The sequence below is a fragment of the Bombyx mandarina genome, chromosome 03 (genome assembly GCF_030267445.1).
Source record: "Bombyx mandarina strain Sakado chromosome 03, ASM3026744v2".
NCBI lineage: Eukaryota > Metazoa > Arthropoda > Insecta > Lepidoptera > Bombycidae > Bombyx > Bombyx mandarina.
Window position 1 is genome coordinate 3,879,787 of NC_143210.1, and position 20,499 is coordinate 3,900,285.

Consider the following 20,499-nt stretch of genomic DNA (forward strand, 5'->3'; position numbering starts at 1 on the left):
ATGACAATTGTTTCGACTTTGTGCGTGGAAATTAATACTGTATTCTACAATGTTGGCATTTCGTCATTTTGTACCAATACAGCAACACAACACAAAACCCTTTTAACAGCCAAGTTGTCACAGTCTCTAATGGACTTCAGCAATAGTCAGGATCTTGGCAAACAATTGAGTAACAAATGGTATTAGTGTTCATCCTTCTTATACCTTTAAAAAATCTTAAAAATATAGAGTTTGAAATGTATCTAAATATTGCTGTCCCATGTTTGTCCAATTTTTTTATTGCATAGATGGGTGGACGAGCTCACGGCCCACCTTATGTTAAGTGGTTACCGGAGCCTATAGACATCTACAACGTGTAGTGACCTTGAGACACGAGTTCTAGGGCCTCACTTTTTTAAAGTACAATGACTGCTCCACTCTTCAAACCAAACTGCATGATCTGGGAGCAAATAAGTTTGAAATGTATTTTTTACATTTTCTCAATTTAAATTTAGTGTTTTCTTTTTTCATACCTATTCTAGTGACCTCAAGGGATCATACTGGATTCACTGAGCGAATAGGTGAGCTCATGGGGCTCTAACCTGGGGATGTCGCTAACACTGAGAAGATCTACCGAGAAACTCATTGGGCTGATTGGGGTCTCATTTTTCATGAATGGTAATAATGGTTCATGAGCGTTTTCACGTTTTGTAAGGTAAAGGAATTTTACTGCCACTTTTTTTGCAAATATTTCTGAACCCTTCTGTATTGTTATTATATTTTAGCCTGAGTACACTCGTGAATGATAAGAAAACAATAATAACAAACAATAATTATTTTTCCTTGTTCAGCATTGTATTAAAATTACATTAAAATAATTTTTTGAACTTACTTCATCATTATGCCCTATAAAGAGATAAAACCATTATGAGGAATTAGTTACAATACATAGCTTTTTTTATTCATAGCTCTATTTATTTTAAAATTAAATTATAAAATAATACATAGCTAGCTTTCAGGATTGTTATTTCAATTAGTAAAACATTGTCATGGTGTGTTGAACATACTATTATTATGTACAATAAATAATAACTGCAGAATATTTATGAATAACATAATATATACCTATAATTACATTAAGGCAACATAGGTTTCAGCAAAACTTTAAGGGTAACATTGGAGATAATTATCCATACATGAGCAGAAATGGCATTTGGGAGCTCACTAGGGTATCGAAGTACAGTTGTGAATGGAAATAGATCACCCTTCATAGTGGCTACAGGTATTTTCCGGAAGAATATTATGGAAATTACAGTTATGATTGCCACCAACACCTCTAGAACAAGTTGTATAGAAGCATTCACTGTTACACTTGCACTAATTCTAGACTGTGACATCTTTTTTACTTCAGCCTCGAGTTTATTTATTCTGCGCTGCAATCTGGAGTATGCAGCAAATTCATCTTTTATAGATTTCTGGTTCAGTTCTTCTAAAAGTTTACGTAGCTCTTCTAGTTTTAGAAGTTCTTCCTTGGTTGGACTGTAGAACCAAGATAAAATCTAAAACGATATCTCTTATTAATGTATTGTAATCTATGTTTTAACGGAGTTCAGGAAGATTTCACGAATGTGGTACTTACATATTTTGCCAAATGCGGCATCAATATATTGACAATACAAACAACAACTGTGCCATAAAGCAATTGCCAATTTTTTACTTCTACCTGCATCATTATAGATTGACAGTCAAATTCAAGAAGTTTTATTGGACAAGTTTCGGAAAGCTTTTGGGGAAAGTGGCGCGAAGGAATCGGAACTATTTGACGAATGTTGCTTAACGTAGACTTAGGCGCACATGTTTATTTACAGCTCTAAAATAATGCAAAAAACATGAGTGTGACTGATTGTGGACTGATTGATATCACAAACATTGACAAATTGAAAACAAAGTGACAGTTTTCTTTTTTTCAAAATAGGAAAGGCTATATTATCTTATCATACAGCCTGTTTTTTTTAAATAAAAGGTCAAAGCATTGTATGTATGATAGAGGAATTAATTAAAATTGAACCAACACGAAACAATGAACTAACTAACATTTAAATTCCTACCACGTAACTTATACATCATTTATTTTCATTTCATTTCATTCTTTAGTCAAATTTAGCTAAATCAACATGCCGTTTCTTTCCGTTAAGCTTATAAAAAAAGAAATGATTTTTAAATCTTATAACAGAATAAAAGTTCAATGGTGTGATACTTCCGCCTTTTTGGAAAATGAAACTATTATGTACTGAATTGTTTTTATTTCATTTCAGTTAATCGAACAGGAAAGTTTTTGGCAGGACGTGTTAATGTAATGTTTTTTCAAGTTGAAATTTTTAATATTTACGGTTACTTATAATTTTACATCTGTCCAACCACACAACTGTAATAAAATAAAACAAAATAAGTAGTTGTGCCTTCTTGGGTTCTTCTGAAAATACAGGAAGTCCCAAAGTCCTTCGAACTGAAAAATAATAATAAAAATTAAACTATGTACAGCATTTTTTTTATTGTGTGGTAATCTGCATTAAAGGGGAATTGTATTTTGGAAATCACGTCACCCAAATGTACTCCATTTCGTTCTTGGTATATACATATATATAACCGGTGACTAAAATTTTCCATCACTACGCGGCAAGTAAGTACTTTCAAAGAAGGGACACTCTATATCACTGAATTATGACCAAATAAAATAAAAGGTACTCACTTTTTTGCCGAGAGGTTATTTCGTTTCTTAGCATATATTTTACTTATGCATATTTTTTACTGGTGGTAGGAGCTCTTGAGAGTCTGCGTGGGTAGGTACCACCACCCTGCCTATTTCTGCCATGAAGCAGTAATGCGTTTCGGCTTGAAGGGTAGAACAGCCGTTGTAACTATACTTGAGACCTGAGAACTTATATCTCAGGATGGGTGGCGCATTTACGTTGTAGATGTCTATGGGCTCCAGTAACCACTTAACACCAGGTGGGCTGTGAGCTCGTCCACCCATCTAAGCACTAAAAAAAAAAACTTTACACTTTAACAAATATTCGCCTTATTTCTTTTTATTAAATTTCAGTTATTTTAATTTCCATAATCAATTGATTAATTCCTCAAGTTAATCAACTTCATTTCATTTCGCTCCATATCATCTTTCATAAAACAGAAAATACAAAAGATCTAGCTTAATTGTATGATACCTTCGCCTTTCCTGTTGGTAAAATAGAACTACAACTACCTACTGGAAAGGAGGCTGAAATTTACTGTGATATTAAGATTTGGACTCAATTTGGAGTACTTTGGAGACTTTTTGGCGGGAACGCGAGGTGTGAAGTTGTGCGATTTGTTTTATTTTGCATATTTAGTGTTTCTTCAGATTTAAATGTGTAATAACGGTGGCTTATTAACTGTTTAGTATCTGTGAACGTGCAAAAATGTGGGAAAATGAAACAAAGCCATTGGACGTAACTTCTTGGGATCCTTCAAAAAGTTCACTGAAAAAATCTCAGGAAATGACCACCACTTTACTGAGATTATATTTCATCCCATATCATCCCATCTCTTTTCATTTAATTTCATCCCAGTTGATTAAAGTCTCAAATTCTTCATTTCATTTCGCTCCATATTATCATTTTTTATAAAAATATCCCATATCATGTCATCTCATCTCATTTCAATTCATTTCATTGCATTCCATGCAATGCCATGCCCTGCCATGTTTCATATTAATCAGCTTCATTTCATTTCATAATATCATATTTCATAAAAAAATATATATAAAAGATTAGGCTTTATGGTGTGATACCTATGCCTTTCCATTTGGAAAAATAAAACTACTATTACTTAAGATTTGGAGGTTATGAAAGGCAGTGTTGAGAATAATAAACATAATATGTTACTTCTTTAACATATTATTATTATGTTAACACGACTGTAATATTCTTAAATATGTGAGAACTCTCTTAAGTGGCAGAATGACGAACGCTATCTATCTCGAAGTTAACACTTCAAATGAGGACTACCAATCCTCTAAAATAATGAAACTCTCCTTAGAGTCACTTATAATTTACTGCATATACGTGCATTGTGACCCTGAAGACATGATTTTAAATTTCGTGTACACAAGTACAAAGTTGAGTCAAGAAAGTGTGGCGTTGCAAGATGAGAACTTAATTGTTATAAATGAAAAAGATGTGCCGTGGCAAATAATGTGCACATACCCCGTGGTAATGTTCAACGATACCATTTTAGCTGGCCTATGTGCAGTGGCAAGACACATTTGCAAGTTTATAACACGCCCTCAGAGTCTATACGAACATGAAGAAGGCTTGCTTGGCTTCCGCAAGAGTTGTCTTCAAGCACCTAATGAAGCATCAATATGGACAAAGTTTTGTGAAGTCGACATCATTAGAACAGTAAAAGAAATGTTCAGCACTGCATCCTTGGATCAAGTACCCAAAAATTTGGTTAGATTTGAAAATCATTTACGCAAACCAGTTAGAATGCATAACGTCTACAAAATAGCTCGAGAAATTAATAAAGGAGTTCTGAAAGTCAGTGAGGCAGATGCAGAGAAGACACCAGTAAATGAGCAAGATAAAAATGATAAAAACAGGGTACCTAAAAGTAGAAAATGGAAATCAAACACAAAGAAGGACATAGATATAGATTGTACTACTAAAATCAAAGATCTTAACATTAGCCACCAATATGCTGAAGGACCATTCGTAACTTTGGCTGACTTAGTTCTATTCCCATCATATCACATAATAGTACAATTTTTTGGAGGAAGTTTTGAATCTTTATTTCCTTATAGTTATAAGTGGTACAAAAATCTGTTGAACACATTAGAACTGAAATCTTTGGTGGACAAAATCAGTAAATTAGAAATAAAGAACACAATAATGGAATGTAATGCCATACCAGAGACAGAAGATGTCAGTTTATATAAATGTGATCCCAAAAGACACAATCCAAAAAAGAGATTATTTACCAAAGAGGATGATATAATAAAAGCTCTGAGTTTACTACAAAATGACATGGAGTTAAATGTAGATGATAATAAACTTGACTGTAACATTAATTGGGCGGATGTTCCTGATGGAGCCAATCCAACGGCAGGTCACCTTCCTGATGAAAGAGTACTCAGAAAGTCACAGCAACTAGAAAACTTAGCTCTGGCAGTTTTAAGTGTAGCCCAAGATGGAGATATCATTGTGGATTTTTGCAGTGGCAGTGGACATCTAGGCATTTTAGTTGCACATTTATTACCAAATTGTACTATAATTCTGCTAGAGAACAAGGAACAATCTTTACTTAGAGCAAGGAAGAGAGTACGCGAAATGGGTATGAAGAATGTCTTGTTTTTTCAATGTAACTTAGATTTTTTTGTAGGCAAATTCGATATTGGTATAGCATTACACGCTTGTGGTATTGCCAGTGACTTAGTTTTGGACAAATGTCTACATGCAAAAGCAAAGTTTGTTCTTTGTCCTTGTTGTTATGGATCTCTACACGCCACAGACAGGTTAGCGTATCCTCGTAGTTACAAATTCAGCAATTTACCCATCAACCAATATTTGTGTATTGGACATGCAGCAGACCAAACTCATAATGATCATCCATTGACAGTCAGAGGAGCCAAATGCATGGCCATCATAGATTCAGACCGAGGTCATTTGGCCCAGGAATTTGGTTATACAGTCACATTGACAAGACTAAAACCACTGAGTTGTACACCTAAAAATAACTTACTTATAGGTGTGCCATAATAAAAACAATATATTTTAACAAACAAATCTTATTTATAAAATTTATTACAAAACATAAATATATGATTTTGTACTTGAAAAGTCTTTCAGTTAACTAAACTTTAAATCTCAAAAAGAAAATATTTCATAAAACAGACTAGCTTAATAGTGGTAGCATTGTGGTGATTGCCAGAACATTTACTTTAAAAAATATATATATCAATAATGCTATAAGACTATTAGGTTGGTGCGTATACAATAGCAGTACGGCAAGGGATGTAAACCTAAAACAAAAACAAAACAGTAAATAAGTATTTCATCTTGTCCAAATCTAATCATTGCAAAAAAAAATAAAAGATGTATAAAAATACATATAAGAAAAAGGAAACAAGTTGGTCCAATTTTTAAAATAAAAATTCCTTTTAATTGAATATTTGGAAATAAATAAAAATTTGCTGATAAAAGTAGCAATTATTAATTATTTCCATAAAGTATCCCAGTATCCTTCACTGTGGTTAACAAAGTATTTTACCTGTATTGAATCATTTCTATTTCCCCATGGTATTTGCTGTGTGGAATGGAACTCTCCGTCAGGCTCTACTCGACCAAAACCTCTATATTTCTTACTATCTGAACATAGTATAGCCTGCAATCGTAGTTATACTTATAAACTTTGTGCGTAAGGTTTTTTTTTATAATGATGCAACAAAATCAGCTATATTAGAATTGTTCAGTTAAGTTTTATTTACGTCATATTATTATTTTACTCTAAGGGATGATGTGAATTGTTGCCATTGTCTGTGTTCAAGTGCTTGACTCTGCGTAAAAATACCAAGGCAGGGAAATAGGTAATTTATGGCATGAAAAACATGCAGCAATGATGGTGTCGCCGAACCGGCTACTTCAGATTGTTATCGACAGAATATTTACTGGTAGTAATGTGAACTCTTACTGACATCTTTCTTTCCCATATATGTCTATGGGCTTTTATTTATTATATCAGGGGCTAAAGTATGCTTTGGCATACCTGGCGTCCATGAGCTACAGAGTCCCCTTATCGTCAGGTTGATACGAGTTGATAAATAAATACTAAATTTATTTATCTATGGATTTTTTACGGGATTTATCTATCTATGGATGATATTTAATACTTTAATATTAAGTTATTACAATTTTGTTATTAGATTACATATAGATAATTCATAGATATCAGAAAACTTTTTTTTAGTTTTATGTAAAAATAGCACCTTCAAATTATACGCATGTTTTATTACAGAGAATATTTTTTAATGAATGTCGGGTGTGAAAGTCAACATGTATGTTGGCTGCATATGTGTATAGAGCTATGACATTTTTATTTTTCCAAATATAGACTAGCCTTATATTTTTGGTTTTGGTTGGTAAGAGAGTATTAATTATGCATGTGGAAAGATATACAGCAAGAGGCAGACCTAAGAAGAAGTGGATGTATTGCGTGAAAGACTATGTGTAAGAGGGGAGTGAGAATGATGATAGACTAACTTTATATTTGCCGGACACGTTGACACCAATCCTGTAATCTGTAAAGCTCTGGTACGGGTGAAAGTTGAAGACAAAAACAAGGCCCGCCCGTTCGAAAGCTATCACTTTGTCCCCTTCGTGCTTACATGACACATAGCCCTGAGAATATTGAACAAATTCATTATTTACTTGCGGTATTGTTTGAACATCTGCAATAATAGAAGTAGAGTAGTAGTTAATGTTACTAAGTAACGAAAGACTAGTTTTTCTAGTGGCATCATAGGTAAATGAACTTATCTACAGTTCGATTGATAACAAGTAGTTATTGTTGTTCATGGACATCAGCAAAATCAGATATCATGTTATGCCATCAAATGTTCTTTATGTTTCGCAGACACTTAATTGATATCTTAGAAATCAACATAGATTACACTAGTGTATGAGAGTAGTTATTCTTAATTAGTTATCATGAAATAATTATAACATCTATCAAGATTGCCTTTAACTTTAGGGCTATCAAAGTAAACTCTGGATTTAACTATTAATAAACAAGATAAACATTTTATACTCACAGGATCAGATCTCAACCAGCCGTACTTTTCCTCCAAATGATTCATATCCCTGTCGAATTCATTGAGGAACTTGTACTTGAGGAGTTCGTCATCCACGAGGTGCCATTGACGTCTGGCGTAGTGGTAAGACGAGTTGTTACCGGCTCGCGGGAAGTCTAGCCATTCGGGATGACCGAACTCATTGCCTAAATTAAATTTACAACGATTTTATATAATGTGAGTGAAGTTTGAAAGTAACGTTTTTGTGCAGCTGTCCCTCTCTCTATGCTGATGCACTGAAGTTGACGCTCTATGTACTGTCGAAAAAATGTCGTTTCTACTATTTACTGGTGGTAGGACTCTTGTGAGTCCGCACGGGTAGGTACCACCACCCTGCCTATTTCTGCCGTGAAGCAGTAATGCGTTTCGGTTTGAAGGGTGGGGCAGCCGTTGTAACTATACTTGAGACCTTAGAACTTATATCTCAAGGGCTGTGAGCCCTGTGAGAGGCGCTGTGAGGGCTGTGGGCTGTGAAATCGTCCACCCATCTTAACTATAAAATAAAATAAAAACTTCTATTAGTAGTGAATTTAAAGCGACAGGTGGAAGACCTCACGGTTCAATAACCGAAGACCATACATTCCAGTGTGCTTAATGCGAGTTTTTAACGTTCTCGATAATGTAAAAGTTAACTCAAATTCAATTGTATGCAGTTGCAACAGCGCCCCTAGCGGCAACGTAGGCAAATATTCCCACTACATACAAATTAGTTACTATAACTTTTACGCTATCGAGAACGTTAAAAAACTCGCACTAAGCACACTGAACTAGAATGTCGACAACGCATTTATTTTCTTTTGTGTAAAGTTAGGTGAGTAGATGCGTGCACGGTACACATGCTGGTACATGTAACGTTTTGAGTACTTTTGAGCCAATTTCGTAGGAACTCTTCTTCTTAAATAACGCAGCTAATGAATCTTTGTGAGGGAACGCACTAATATGGCGGCTGAAATAGTTGAATGGCGTAAATAGGCCGGCCACTGACAATCAATTTAACCAACAACTATTTAATCTAAAATGAAGTGATTGTGAATTTTAATTAGATTTAAACCACAAAATCCACTACAGCTACAACAATATGAATCATTTAAGCGATAAAATCACCAATCACAAAGTATGACGTCATATGTGGGTAGTACTCGTTGTGCATCAACGTTTATCTATATCTTTCTTTACGTTTGTTTTACCCTTAAATAACATTAGACTTAAAAAGCGTTGCAGCATTAAGTTCGTCTGTAAAGCTTACCGATAAAGTTAAGATATCCCTCGCCGCCGAGCGCATGCGTGATGAGGCGCATCATGCAGTGTAGGGCGAGGCCGCGCTCCACCACGGCGCTGGGCTCGCTGAGGGTGCTCATGTGCGTGTACATCGCGGCGTCCATCAACCAAAACGCTATTGTTTTATCACCAACTAACGCCTAAAAATATCGTTGGTATTCAGTATGGCATTTCGGGACATAAGGATGGATGTTTATCCAATTTTAATTTGTATGATTAATCTATACTAATATATAAATCTACAGTGGTTTTTACGGATGTTCCATTATAACCACTGAACCATGCATCCTATTGACTTGAATCTTGGTGTCTATGTAGAAAATACATGTACATATTTAATGGATAGGCTAATATTTATATGAGTGTTGGACTCTCTACACCAGTTTGGCGTTAATGATGAGAATCGTGGGGGTGAGAAATAATAATGTTAATTTTAAATGCCCAGCGAAGCGAACGGGTACAGCTAGTCTATTATAATGATAACGTAAATAATGATAATGATAGTGTAAACGCACAAGCCTTCTAAGAAGGGCGCCTTAATAATAGATGAATTCATATACGCAATACAAAGATCGACTCTTATGCTCCTGATGCCGAGAATCTAAGGCCAAAATATAACCAAATCATAAATATGTATACATGGATAGTAGTATTTAGTATTTACCCAAACCCCATGCAAACTCCAATTAGGAATGGCGGCGAAGGGAGGAGTTTGGTAGCGGGAAGATATTTGAAGAGAGTATTATTACCACGGATGAGCTTTTTTTTTCTACCTATGCTGATAGCCTTGAGAGGCTATTCCAGCTTCTCCTTGACGTGTAGATGAGCTCACGGGGCTCAAACCGGGTGTGTTGCTAGGACTGGCCCTAGCAAGAGCCGGATGAGCTTAAGAAATACATAAGCACGTACCATTATAGGATCTTTTGACCGTGAGCATTAATGTATTACATTTTCTAAGTTAGTCATAGGTGAATGTCGTTTTAAAAAGTGTATGTTACCTAAGTGAATATGCAATGTACTGCAAAAACGAAATAAATTGAGTTACATTGCGTGCAAAAAAAGTGCCCTTAGAGTGTAATCAGTATATCGACAATTTAAAATTCGTACTTGATCATGACTTTCGGCGTAGGCGATAGTCCCTTCCATCCAACGTCGGTTAGTGAGGGTGTGCACGATGTGACCCATCTTCCAGTCTTCATCCTTCTCTTCCTTGAGCAGCTTGATCCACATGTCCGGGATGGCCATGCCGAGGCGGTAGTCGAAGCCGGTGCCGCCCTCGCGAACCGGCCGGCAAGACGCTGGCATGCCAGATACGTCCTGTAATTTCCACGTTGCGTATTGACTATCGCGAAATTTATCAAGAAATTAACAGACTCATTTAATTTTGATGAAACGCCATCTAGCGCACACTGTTTTGGTGCGGGCTGTATGGGCCGGTTGCTGATATAAAGAAAACTTGCGCTTTGTGCTGCAATACGGTTTATTTGAATGTTCATACACTTGATATTTTATTAATATTATAAACACGTCCGCTTGCGGTGAAAAGTAAAAAAGGAAGAGACTGACATCAACAATGTTGCCAGTCATGTAATTTTATTTTCCATGCTAAAATGTTGGAGTTGCCAACACACAATAATAACTACTTTTCCGAAAGTACTCGTATGAGCAACAACTGAATAGGTAAAGTTAACCTCAATCACAAAGTAGATAATATGGCTCAATCGAATTTATGACGTCACAACTTAGAATACGAAGCAACAAGCATATTAACTTTAATACATCATAAGACTGTATAGACAAACTTGGCCAGCGTATTTTTTTTACTGATAGCAATACAGTACTACAAAAAGAGGGTAAAACAAAAACAAAAGTTAGATACCTATCTTTGAAATCTTAGCTTCATTAAAAAGTATTTAACGTTTTTATTATTTAATTTAAGCATATATAAATATCGTGTCTTTGCTCGACGATAATTTTCTGCTTTGATAATTAATCTATCTATACATAAAATTGAATTGCAGTTCGTTAGTCTCGCTAAAACTCGAGAACGGCTGGACCGATTTGGTTAATTTTGGTCTTGAATTATTAGTAGAAGTCCAGAGAAGGTTTGAAAGGTAAATAAATATGAAAATGCTCTGAATTAAATAAAAATAACAATTTTGTTTTTACTTTGATCTGTCCCCCGTCGGACGGATTCCTTATGTTTGTTTTAAGTTTATTTTATACAAAAGTTTAGGTATTTTATTTATCGATTGAGGCACTACGAAGTCTGTCGGGTCAGCTAGTTAATGATATCTTTTACGGGGTATTTTGTAACACGTTGCATTTAAATTTTATGTTATAATTATACCTCAGCAATAGTGATGACCCTGTTATCGATGCTGTGCACAATGTCGTTGGCGAGCATCAGGTAGATCAGGGCCTCGGTGTCTACATTCAGTCCGTAATATTCGTCGTAGTGACCAGAGAAGCCCTCACCGATACCACGACTGTGGTACAACATTGACGTCACGCCATCGAACCTATATGAAACGGAAGATCATAAATATATTACTTTATCACTTAAAATTATTACAAGACCTGCGACATTTCTCAACGACTCGCTCTTGGCTAAGCGTTTGGGCACAGTTATGTGTATATATAATATTAAAGCAAATAAGTTTCAGTCTCTGTTTCTTCTTCTTCGTTCTCAATCTTGGTTCAAAGAAACAGTAGTGTTTTGTTAAAAAGTAGCTTATTTATCGTCAGTATTGGCGGAATAACCACGTAGCTGGAAATAACAAAAATGTTCACCGCCACGGCGGCAATTCTCGGCATATATAAGCGTATTTATATTATTATATATAAACTATATTATTTAGGATTTGCAAGCATCATGATCACGGGCAGATCAGTCTACCAATGCTTGGGACCCGACTCAAGGGCCAACTATTGCCATTAGCTACTGGCTCCGCTCTGTCTGTGTCTGTCACGCTCTGAAAAAATCATCCTCACCTGAAGCCATCGAATTGATATTCTTCTTGATACCATCGCAGGTTTGATAGTAGGAAACGCAAAACCTCGATCCTGCGAAATCAAATTTAAATCGACTCCATTATTCTGAAGATTCTCTCTTTGAAAACTCTGACTTTAGAAATAGAGTACGCTTAAAATAGAGCTTCACTTTAGACATAGTGACCTTGACTTCAAGCTATACAATGTGTTACAAAATACCCCGTAAAAATTATAATTTATTATCAAAGCCTAAAATTATGTCAACCCTAGTAAGCTGTCATGTCAGGAAACCAGATTATTTAACAAAAAGGCCTATTTACCTATTTTAACTAATAATTGTCTACTTTAATAGTTTTTCTATTTTAAATTCATAAATCTTTGCTACCTCACAAGGGTCATTATACTTGAGTACTTACTGGCTTCAAGAAATGTCAAGTTGTAAAAAAAATATGTTATCATATTCAAATCTTTTAATATTTTTGTCTTTCCGCGAATTAGGTAGAAATGTAGATACATTCTGCGTAGTTTACTCTTTAATTTGACTTGAAGCAGGGATTGCACATCAGTAAAAATAATATTATATTTTTTTGGGTATGTTATACAGCGTTACCACGGTTCTTAAATATTGTGAATGGACTCGTTATAAGGCCCCATTTAACCTCCTTTCGGCTTTACGGGTAGTTTTGTAACACCCTGTATTATTTGTCGAACTCGTGCGCAGAAGATTTAAACACTGAGGCTCCATCTGAGCATATTTGCTCGAAAGTTTTGGTAAGAATTTGCAAAAGCATGAAACGATTGTTAGAATAGTGCGAAAGTTTCCAAATTCCGATTTTGTACAATGACGTCAACGTTTGAACAGATTCAACGTTATTGATCGACGTTACCGTCTTAGCCACACCATCTTATACTTACTCGGAATAATTGAACAGTCTGCTGTCCCACAATGAGTGTGTGCCCCTAGGTCCGTCGTGGAAGTAGCAAGCGTTTGTGCCGTCAAACTCATTGAGTCCATCTAGAGTGTTCTTCGAAGCGTGCGAATGTACCACGTCCAGCAGAACGTATAGACCTATCTCGTGTGCCCGATCTATCAGCTGTTTTAGTTGGCAAGGAGTCCCGTAACGACTACAAAAAAATTATGTTCGTAATAATAGATGTAGTTTACAAATAAATACACTGGTTGCGCTATGCGGTTGGTAGACCAAAATTGTAACGGTCATCTATTACAAAAATGAGTGTGGACTGTATTTGCGTTGTTTAACTATGACACTTTCTCGGGCCGTGGCGGGAAGAGACAAAGGAACACAACTCGACGGAAATTGTGAAGGAAAACGCCGTACCTGGAGACGATGGAGTCGTCCGAATCACTGCTGCTAAAAGTGCTTGAAGCCAGTTGGTGTATCTTCTATCTTGCACGACACTGTGATACACTGACACTGATGTTGTATAAGAATAAAGTCTTACGCTATCTCAATAATTAAATCAAAAATAACTGATTTCTGTAATGCGGAGCGCGCGCGAGGTAACCGCCATGTTTTTTCTTCTTTTTTCTTTTCTGTGCCCCGTCGCTCGTACTAGCCAATCCAGGGCGCGGGGGATGGGTGAGGAAGGAGAAGGAAAAGTGTCATAGCTGCAATATTATTATAAAAACATCTATCTACAAATCTATTATAGACGCTGGCGCAACCATACACATAAATTAGCAAACCGAATTAACAATTAAATTAATTTCAGCTTTTCCTATTGTATTTTTCTGTGATGTTAGTCGGGTTAAAAGAGCAAATAAATCTAAAATTACTGTACTGTCATCGGTACTTAATGCGTGTGCAGATTTTTAACTTAATTGGACATTAAAAGTCGGTCAAAATGAAGTTCAAAGATTTCGTTACATATGTACATACCAAGATAATAAAAGCGCTTTAAAACTTGTGAAAGTTAGTTAAGAGGAAGTTCTTATACACGGCAAAGCGGTTCTCAATCGATTGCTAACCAGCAACCGTCAACTTTCGTGAACAATCTTTACACAAATTTACTTTGTTTTTAACGTTTGTGGTACCTTTTTTCAAGTGGTTTTAACTGGTAAGCGAAGCCAATAACATCGCGTGAATGCTACCTTGAGACATGAGGTCTATGTCTCAATTGTACAGTATACCGACGGTTATACTCCCTCTTTTAAGTCTGCACCCAATTAGTTTCTCGCTGGATCTTGTTAGTGGGTTGCGATTGCGATTCCGGTAGATTCAGCGAAGCACTGCTTTTGCTAGACCAGATTATAGAAAAAAATTCAACCTGCCCCGTGGGCTTGCCCATCAGTCAAGGTGAAGCCCTCCAAGATAGTGGCAGACAGGTATGCAAAAAACCCCTTCAACCCGAATGGATTACTGCTCCACGGTGGAAATTGATAGGTTGGTGATATACCTAGTTGTGCGGTTTCATAAGAACCCTTCTCGCCAGTAAATTTTTTATCAGCAGAATTGACTTTTCGATCTAAACTCACCTGCTGGCGGCAAAAAAGCTGGTAACTTGATACCCAAACGAAGCGTAATATGCATGTTCCTTTATGGCCATGATCTGTATAGCATTGTAACCCTGTTTCTTGATTCTGGGCAGACGTTCTCGCGGAACTCATTATAAGAGCCCACTTTACCCTCGGACGTTGCTATACCAACGTGACACTCGTAGATGCGAAGAGACCTTGGCTTGTCTACCTTTGGATGCTTGAATTTGTAGGGCTAAAGAGAAACGTAATGTTTCATAAAGCTGATTTTCGAACTAAGAAGATTTTTGCTTTTTTTTTTATTTTGAACACGTAGAAAAGGTTTGACAGGTGCATGTGTGTGTGCTTTGGTGCATGTGTGTGTGCTTTAGTGCATGTGTGTGTGTGCGTGTGTGAAATAATGTCATCGATGACCCACAGACATTATAATAAGTCAAAGTTCAAAATGAGGTTGACATTGTTAACATACCACCTTGCTTTGCTATCTGAGAATACTCATAAACACGCTCTATATAATTATTTAATTTATATAATTTCGCGAGAGTAACGTAATACATGCAATGTATCTCACCTGTTCTGGCTTATAAATAAAATGTTGATAAGTAAAACCCTCGTGTGGCTTCACGTAACTGGCCCACGGTGATATCCTGTACAAGTTGTCGTTCACTATGATTTGGACACGGGAGTCGTGTTTCAATGCACACGAACCGTCTGGATTTGCGGGGATTTGAATCTCCCATTTGCCGTACTCCTTTTTAGCGAATGGATGGCTCTTCGAGTCCCATCCATCTGGAAAGGTATATGACAGATAGGTGATATAGAAGGAGCATGCAGTTAATTGCTGTTAGTCCTCACAGAAGAGTGACAGACAAAAAAAAACAGTAATTGGTATACTGGTATACTATCATTAAAAAATTAGAACCAATTGGTGGGTTTTTTATTCCTTCTGAACGTCAGGAATACAGCAAAGATGCCGTTCAATGCTGAGGGGTCTTTTAAAAACGTCACCAGTCGGAATGGCTTGTTTAACTGGAAAACTTTAAAGGACAGGGGACTATTTTAAAAATATGCTAGTAACATATAAAAAAATCTTGTGATTCAGTTAATTTTCAAGTTACTACTTACTGAATTCTCCTCGAAGATGTAGGCTATGCGCTCCTGGAGCCCACTCGCGCCACGTAACTGAGCCATCCTGATTAAATTGGGGTCCGTAGTATTTGTAGCCCTTCGTGAATGCTTCTAAGCCACCGTCCCATGATTCGATACGGTCCCAAATATCTTTGTAGCAAGCATATCTGTAAATTACGTTAACAGTGACTAATAACGTTCTAAGTAATGAAACGTAATTCCGAGATCATAAAATCGTGTTCTTATCTATAGCTAATTTAAATGGCTTTTGAAAATACCTTAGACAGATAAACTAGATTGACATTCGAAAAGTAATACTGAGCCAAACGTTTTATATACCGGATAAATTATTATTTTTAATGGTTCTTGGTGTTTTTTATTAATGGTCTTGTCGTACTAGGTAGGGCCATTAAAAATTGCACAGCATGGTATCGAGTTCTTCGATTTAGCTTGCAGTTTTACGATCGACGTGACGTCGGCGCTCATTCAGAACGATGGGCTTCGGATTTACAAGTCTGGATAGGACTTAGTGGGACGTTAAGATAGAAATTCGGGTTCGAATCTATTGCTAAAGACTGCGAGCAAGTAGTTAATGATAGGTTCCAATAACCACTTAAAACCAGGTCTCATACACTATCTCTGCATTTGTTTCCTTTAATATCAATAGTAATTCAAAATATAAGCAATTCACTGGATCTACATATTAGAAAAAGTACATTTGGCAGTAATCGCATTCATTCGTGATGTTCGAATTGACAAACTATGTCATAACATAACGTTACCACAGAATTGAAAAAAATAAATAAGTTTTCGGTACCTAAACTATATAACCTACCTACATTATACCTATATTAAACAGGATACCTACATTAAGCATTACAACTTGTAATTTGTTCTAATGTATCAAATGTGTTTATGACGAATTGTAGAGTAAGATTGTTATTTTTTTAATACAACTAAAATTATCAGGCAAGTAAAGGTAAGAAATAGATGCAAACGAATATACGGCCTTTTTTAGAAAATAGTTCGTAAATTGTGTTTCTTATATTAAAGTTGTTGTGTTTATGACAGAGAGATAATTTTATGATATACACTGACTAGGTATTAAAATAAACTATAATTATTTGTAAAATTTGGTAAAAACCTAAGTTCGGTAAGCTTGTGGTCCGTGAGTTATTAGTTTGCCTGTTCATATACTTACTACTAAACTATAGTTATTAGTAGATATTCTGGATGGTTGGCAAATTGATATTTATAGGTATGGTAAAGTTACAAAAAAAAGTAAAAAAAATTTTAAGTACCTTCCAGTATATGTATAAACATTCTTTCGGAGAAAATCTACTGACATTTACCTACCAGACACAGGATTATTAAAAATAAATTAAAAATTTTAGAATTACATTTTTATCAAATTGACCTTCGGTTTGACATTGGAAAAGTCCTAAGGTGATTGTAGCGGTTGTTTCGCTTTAACGCGCATTTGATAAAAATACTGTGTTAAACATTTCTAATTACATTTTATGACAAAAAACTAGATCTTTAACATTTATACATTAATATAACCACTAAAGTATTCCTAGTGTCAATGTATTTCTTTGATTTTTACGACAAATACACTCCCAATTCGCTTTAGAGCTTAAATGTCAAAGACTCCTAAATCGTAAACACGGCAACTTAACCTCAAACAGCACTTCAATTTCTAAATAATAATTATCTTACTTTAAGTACATATTAATGATGTTAAGCCACTTTTAATATATAAAATATACACTTAGACTTACCTCCTTCTAATTTCTCTTTCGTATGGCTTCAAATAACCGTCTCTTTCGAATAATTTCTCTAAATCTGGTACAGGCACTTCCATCGGATCCATAGCTGAATAGTTACCACCCATTATATTGTAGGTAGTTATGTATATATTTACATATACAGTTGGCGAGCTATAGAATGAAAGTGCGCACGCGCTTTGCTACCGCGCGAAACGACAGTTGTAGTTTGAATGAAGTATTGTAAGTTTATTCAAATGATAGGTTCATTTGTAGGTAATGTTTTTTTTGATAAACCATAGGTCATCTGCGCACTGAATGTTAGTTACGTGACTTTTAACTTTGCTGTTATACTTCATTACTTTTGAAACAAAACCATTTAGTTATAAATATAAAAAAATGTACCAAAATGTGTACCAACCTATTTTTTTTAACAATTAAAATGTAAATTATGCGTTTTTATTTAGTAAATAAAAAACAAAAATGTGTTTGTTCAAATTATATTTGTGGGTAATGAAAATTGTCATGAAATGGTAATTTTTAAACAAAAAATCAAAACATGAAATAAGTGAATTAGAAAAGTTGTAATGGGCAAATTTAATTTTGATATGACAATGCATATACATAATTAGATACATTAAAATTGGCTTAACAGTATTATTCTATAATATTCTGAAGGTTTCAAATAGCAAAGAAAATGTCGTTGAAAAGGTTGTTTAAATCCACTGCCTGTATATATCTATTTATTTAGGAAGGTCTGTTTTTGATTAACTGACATAATTTTACTGTCACTGAATCACAGAGGAAATGTTTTTTATTTTCTTAATTCTTAAATCTATACTACACTACCAAGACTAATTTGTTATTATTAAATTAAAATATATCTGAGCCAGTTTGTTTTGCACGAATAATGGCTTCCTCAGGCTTCAATGACTCCTCTTCAGACGGTTCTATTGGATTACCTTCCTCATCTAATTTTCCTTGTTTAAAATCGGTAACAATTTTCTTACTGTACACAGCATCGAATAGTTGAGAAGGTGTAAATTCACTTTGAATGACATCAGCGGCTTTGTATGAAACATATGGTTTCAAATCAAAATCTTTTAAGTTTGGTACGATAATTTCTGGAATCATTTCAGGTACTATGACAAAACGTCCGTTTAAGTTATAGCCAATATCTCTAACTCCTCGTTTGTCGATTTCAAATTCCCTATCCTCGGTCATTTGTTTTTTTTTGTGAAGTACAGAACCTCTCTTGTTTGGTATCACAAATTTTCTAAAATTCCTTTTACCTTCTCTAGTCGCCGTTACAGAAATGTTTCTTTTACAGAAATTATTTATTAAAATTGGTATCTTAGACATTTTTGGTTTTTGTTTCAATTTCAGTTGTAGTTACATAAAATTGAATTTTTGGTTATTTGGGAAATGTCAACATAGAACATTCTTTGTCAATTTTGCTAATTTGAATAGGCAAAAGGAATGTAGTCATATAGCCTTTCAATTTATTCGTTCAAATAAAGATCAAAAAGCCTTTTTTATTAAAATATTAAGTATAAACATTGAACATTATGTTATGAAAACATGCCTATGTAACATAATATTGCATATTTTCAGATCGAATTCAAGCCTTATCAGTGAATATAAGACTTTTATAAATTATTACATCAATAAACTTTGCCCGAAATGCCATACGCAGGACCTTGTTTTCAATTTCTTAACAACACTATACTTTCAGCTTACGGTTAATAGGTCACAGGCCTTATGAGGCGGAGTTTCAACAAAAAACAGTAGACAAAGTAATTTTCTCAAATAAGTTCACAGTCGTAATTTCCTAGTTTCTTAAGCATCAGTGTGCTCAGTGCGAGTTTTTAACGTTCTTGTAAAAGCTAACTCAAGTTTGTATGAAGTTGGAATAGGGTCTCTAGCGGCAAACGTAGGCAAACGTTCCAACTCCATACAAATTTGAATTCACTCTTACGATATCGACAACGTTAAAAAACTCGCAGATCTTCGTGTGTATTTTTGAAATAAAATACGTTTAATTTAATTTGATGGAGTGCAAAGATTTTGTATTACTGGATCTCAGTCGCGACATTAGTTCATTAGTTTCGGCGAGAAACTTAGCGGTCAAATGTTATGGTCTATGGGTATGACAACGGTATGGTGTATATTGGTTGGGTGCTGCTACTCACTGCTAGCATACAAATATATTAAGTGTATAATCTATGTAGCATACTATCCACCGTGAGGCGGGTCTGGGCTCTAGTCAGCGGTGGTTACGAAAAGGGTTTACCGTGTCATCCGGGCGCAAATACTTACAGATTGGGGCAACAATAATTGAGTGAGCGGAGATATATATGTATTCATGAAAAAATGGAGGTAAATATTATGTGATTGGCCGATGCGATTGCTAAGTATACTTATTACGTCTCATTAAAATCGCTAAATACTTTATCCACGTTATTATGGATCTTCCCTATCCATTAACGGTGCTTTTAGGTATCTCAAGCACCGTTCACCGTCCTCGCCGAACCCGTCGCTTGCGACGCCCTTCGTCGACGAGTAAATTAACCCATAGTCACAGCCCACTGAGTTTCTCGCCGGATCTTCTCAGTGGGTTGCGTTTCTGATCCGGTGGTAGATTCTGCGAAGCACTGCTCTTGCTGGGGGCAGTGTTAGCAACGAACCCGGTTTGAGCCCCGTGAGCTCACCTAGACGTCAAGGAGAAGCTGATATAGCCTCTAAAGACTATCAGCATAGGTAAGAAAAAAAAAGAGTACCTAAATGATGTAGTTTTGGAAACTGAAGATTGAGTAGTACTGTCAGTCCTTTGGCACGTCAGAAGCAACGCAAACCACCTTTTCAAGGAGAATGACAAAGTCAATGATTCTGCTTTCTTTGGAGATTGTTAATTAAATTTATGCTATTCATTTATGCTTGCTTCCTTGTTTTATTTAGTCCGTAGTGGGGCC

The 20,499-nt window shown here is 35.5% G+C and overlaps 5 protein-coding genes across 5 annotated transcripts in view; 2 read left to right on the forward strand and 3 right to left on the reverse strand.

The window, feature by feature from the left end:
• The window catches only part of Vps11 (vacuolar protein sorting 11), a 230,773-nt gene that overhangs the window by 188,033 nt on the left and 22,241 nt on the right, over positions 1-20,499 (forward strand). The gene's annotated exons all lie outside the window — the stretch shown is intronic.
• Positions 933-1,921, reverse strand: LOC114251417 (guided entry of tail-anchored proteins factor 1). Its single transcript, XM_028185666.2, has 2 exons — positions 1,619-1,921; positions 933-1,538 (listed from the first exon to the last, which is right to left on the reverse strand). The coding sequence occupies exons 1-2, from the start codon at positions 1,709-1,711 to the stop codon at positions 1,116-1,118; spliced, it is 516 nt and encodes a 171-aa protein (XP_028041467.2). The 5' UTR covers positions 1,712-1,921; the 3' UTR covers positions 933-1,115.
• Positions 3,978-5,855, forward strand: LOC114250581 (glutathione S-transferase C-terminal domain-containing protein homolog). The gene has a single exon (XM_028184509.2). The coding sequence runs from the start codon at positions 3,978-3,980 to the stop codon at positions 5,772-5,774; it is 1,797 nt and encodes a 598-aa protein (XP_028040310.2). The 3' UTR covers positions 5,775-5,855.
• Positions 5,788-17,858, reverse strand: AGBE (1,4-alpha-glucan-branching enzyme). Its single transcript, XM_028184495.2, is given in 14 exon segments — positions 5,788-6,037; positions 6,286-6,399; positions 7,275-7,412; positions 7,826-8,010; positions 9,111-9,282; positions 10,250-10,459; positions 11,493-11,664; positions 12,137-12,208; positions 13,052-13,261; positions 14,634-14,745; positions 14,748-14,868; positions 15,205-15,422; positions 15,759-15,928; positions 17,543-17,858. Coding segments are annotated over 14 exon segments (2,052 nt in total). The 5' UTR covers positions 17,656-17,858; the 3' UTR covers positions 5,788-5,992.
• On the reverse strand, positions 18,012-18,889 carry mRpL41 (mitochondrial ribosomal protein L41). The gene has a single exon (XM_028185275.2). The coding sequence runs from the start codon at positions 18,887-18,889 to the stop codon at positions 18,401-18,403; it is 489 nt and encodes a 162-aa protein (XP_028041076.1). The 3' UTR covers positions 18,012-18,400.

Coding starts and splice junctions, on each gene's coding strand:
- LOC114251417 (XM_028185666.2), bottom strand. CDS start 1,711: ATGATGCAGGTAGAAGTAAAAAATTGGCAATTGCTTTATGGCACAGTT. Junction 1,539..1,618: donor TGCCGCATTTGGCAAAATAT/GTAAGTACCACA, acceptor ATATCGTTTTAG/ATTTTATCTTGGTTCTACAG.
- LOC114250581 (XM_028184509.2), top strand. CDS start 3,978: ATGACGAACGCTATCTATCTCGAAGTTAACACTTCAAATGAGGACTAC.
- mRpL41 (XM_028185275.2), bottom strand. CDS start 18,889: ATGTCTAAGATACCAATTTTAATAAATAATTTCTGTAAAAGAAACATT.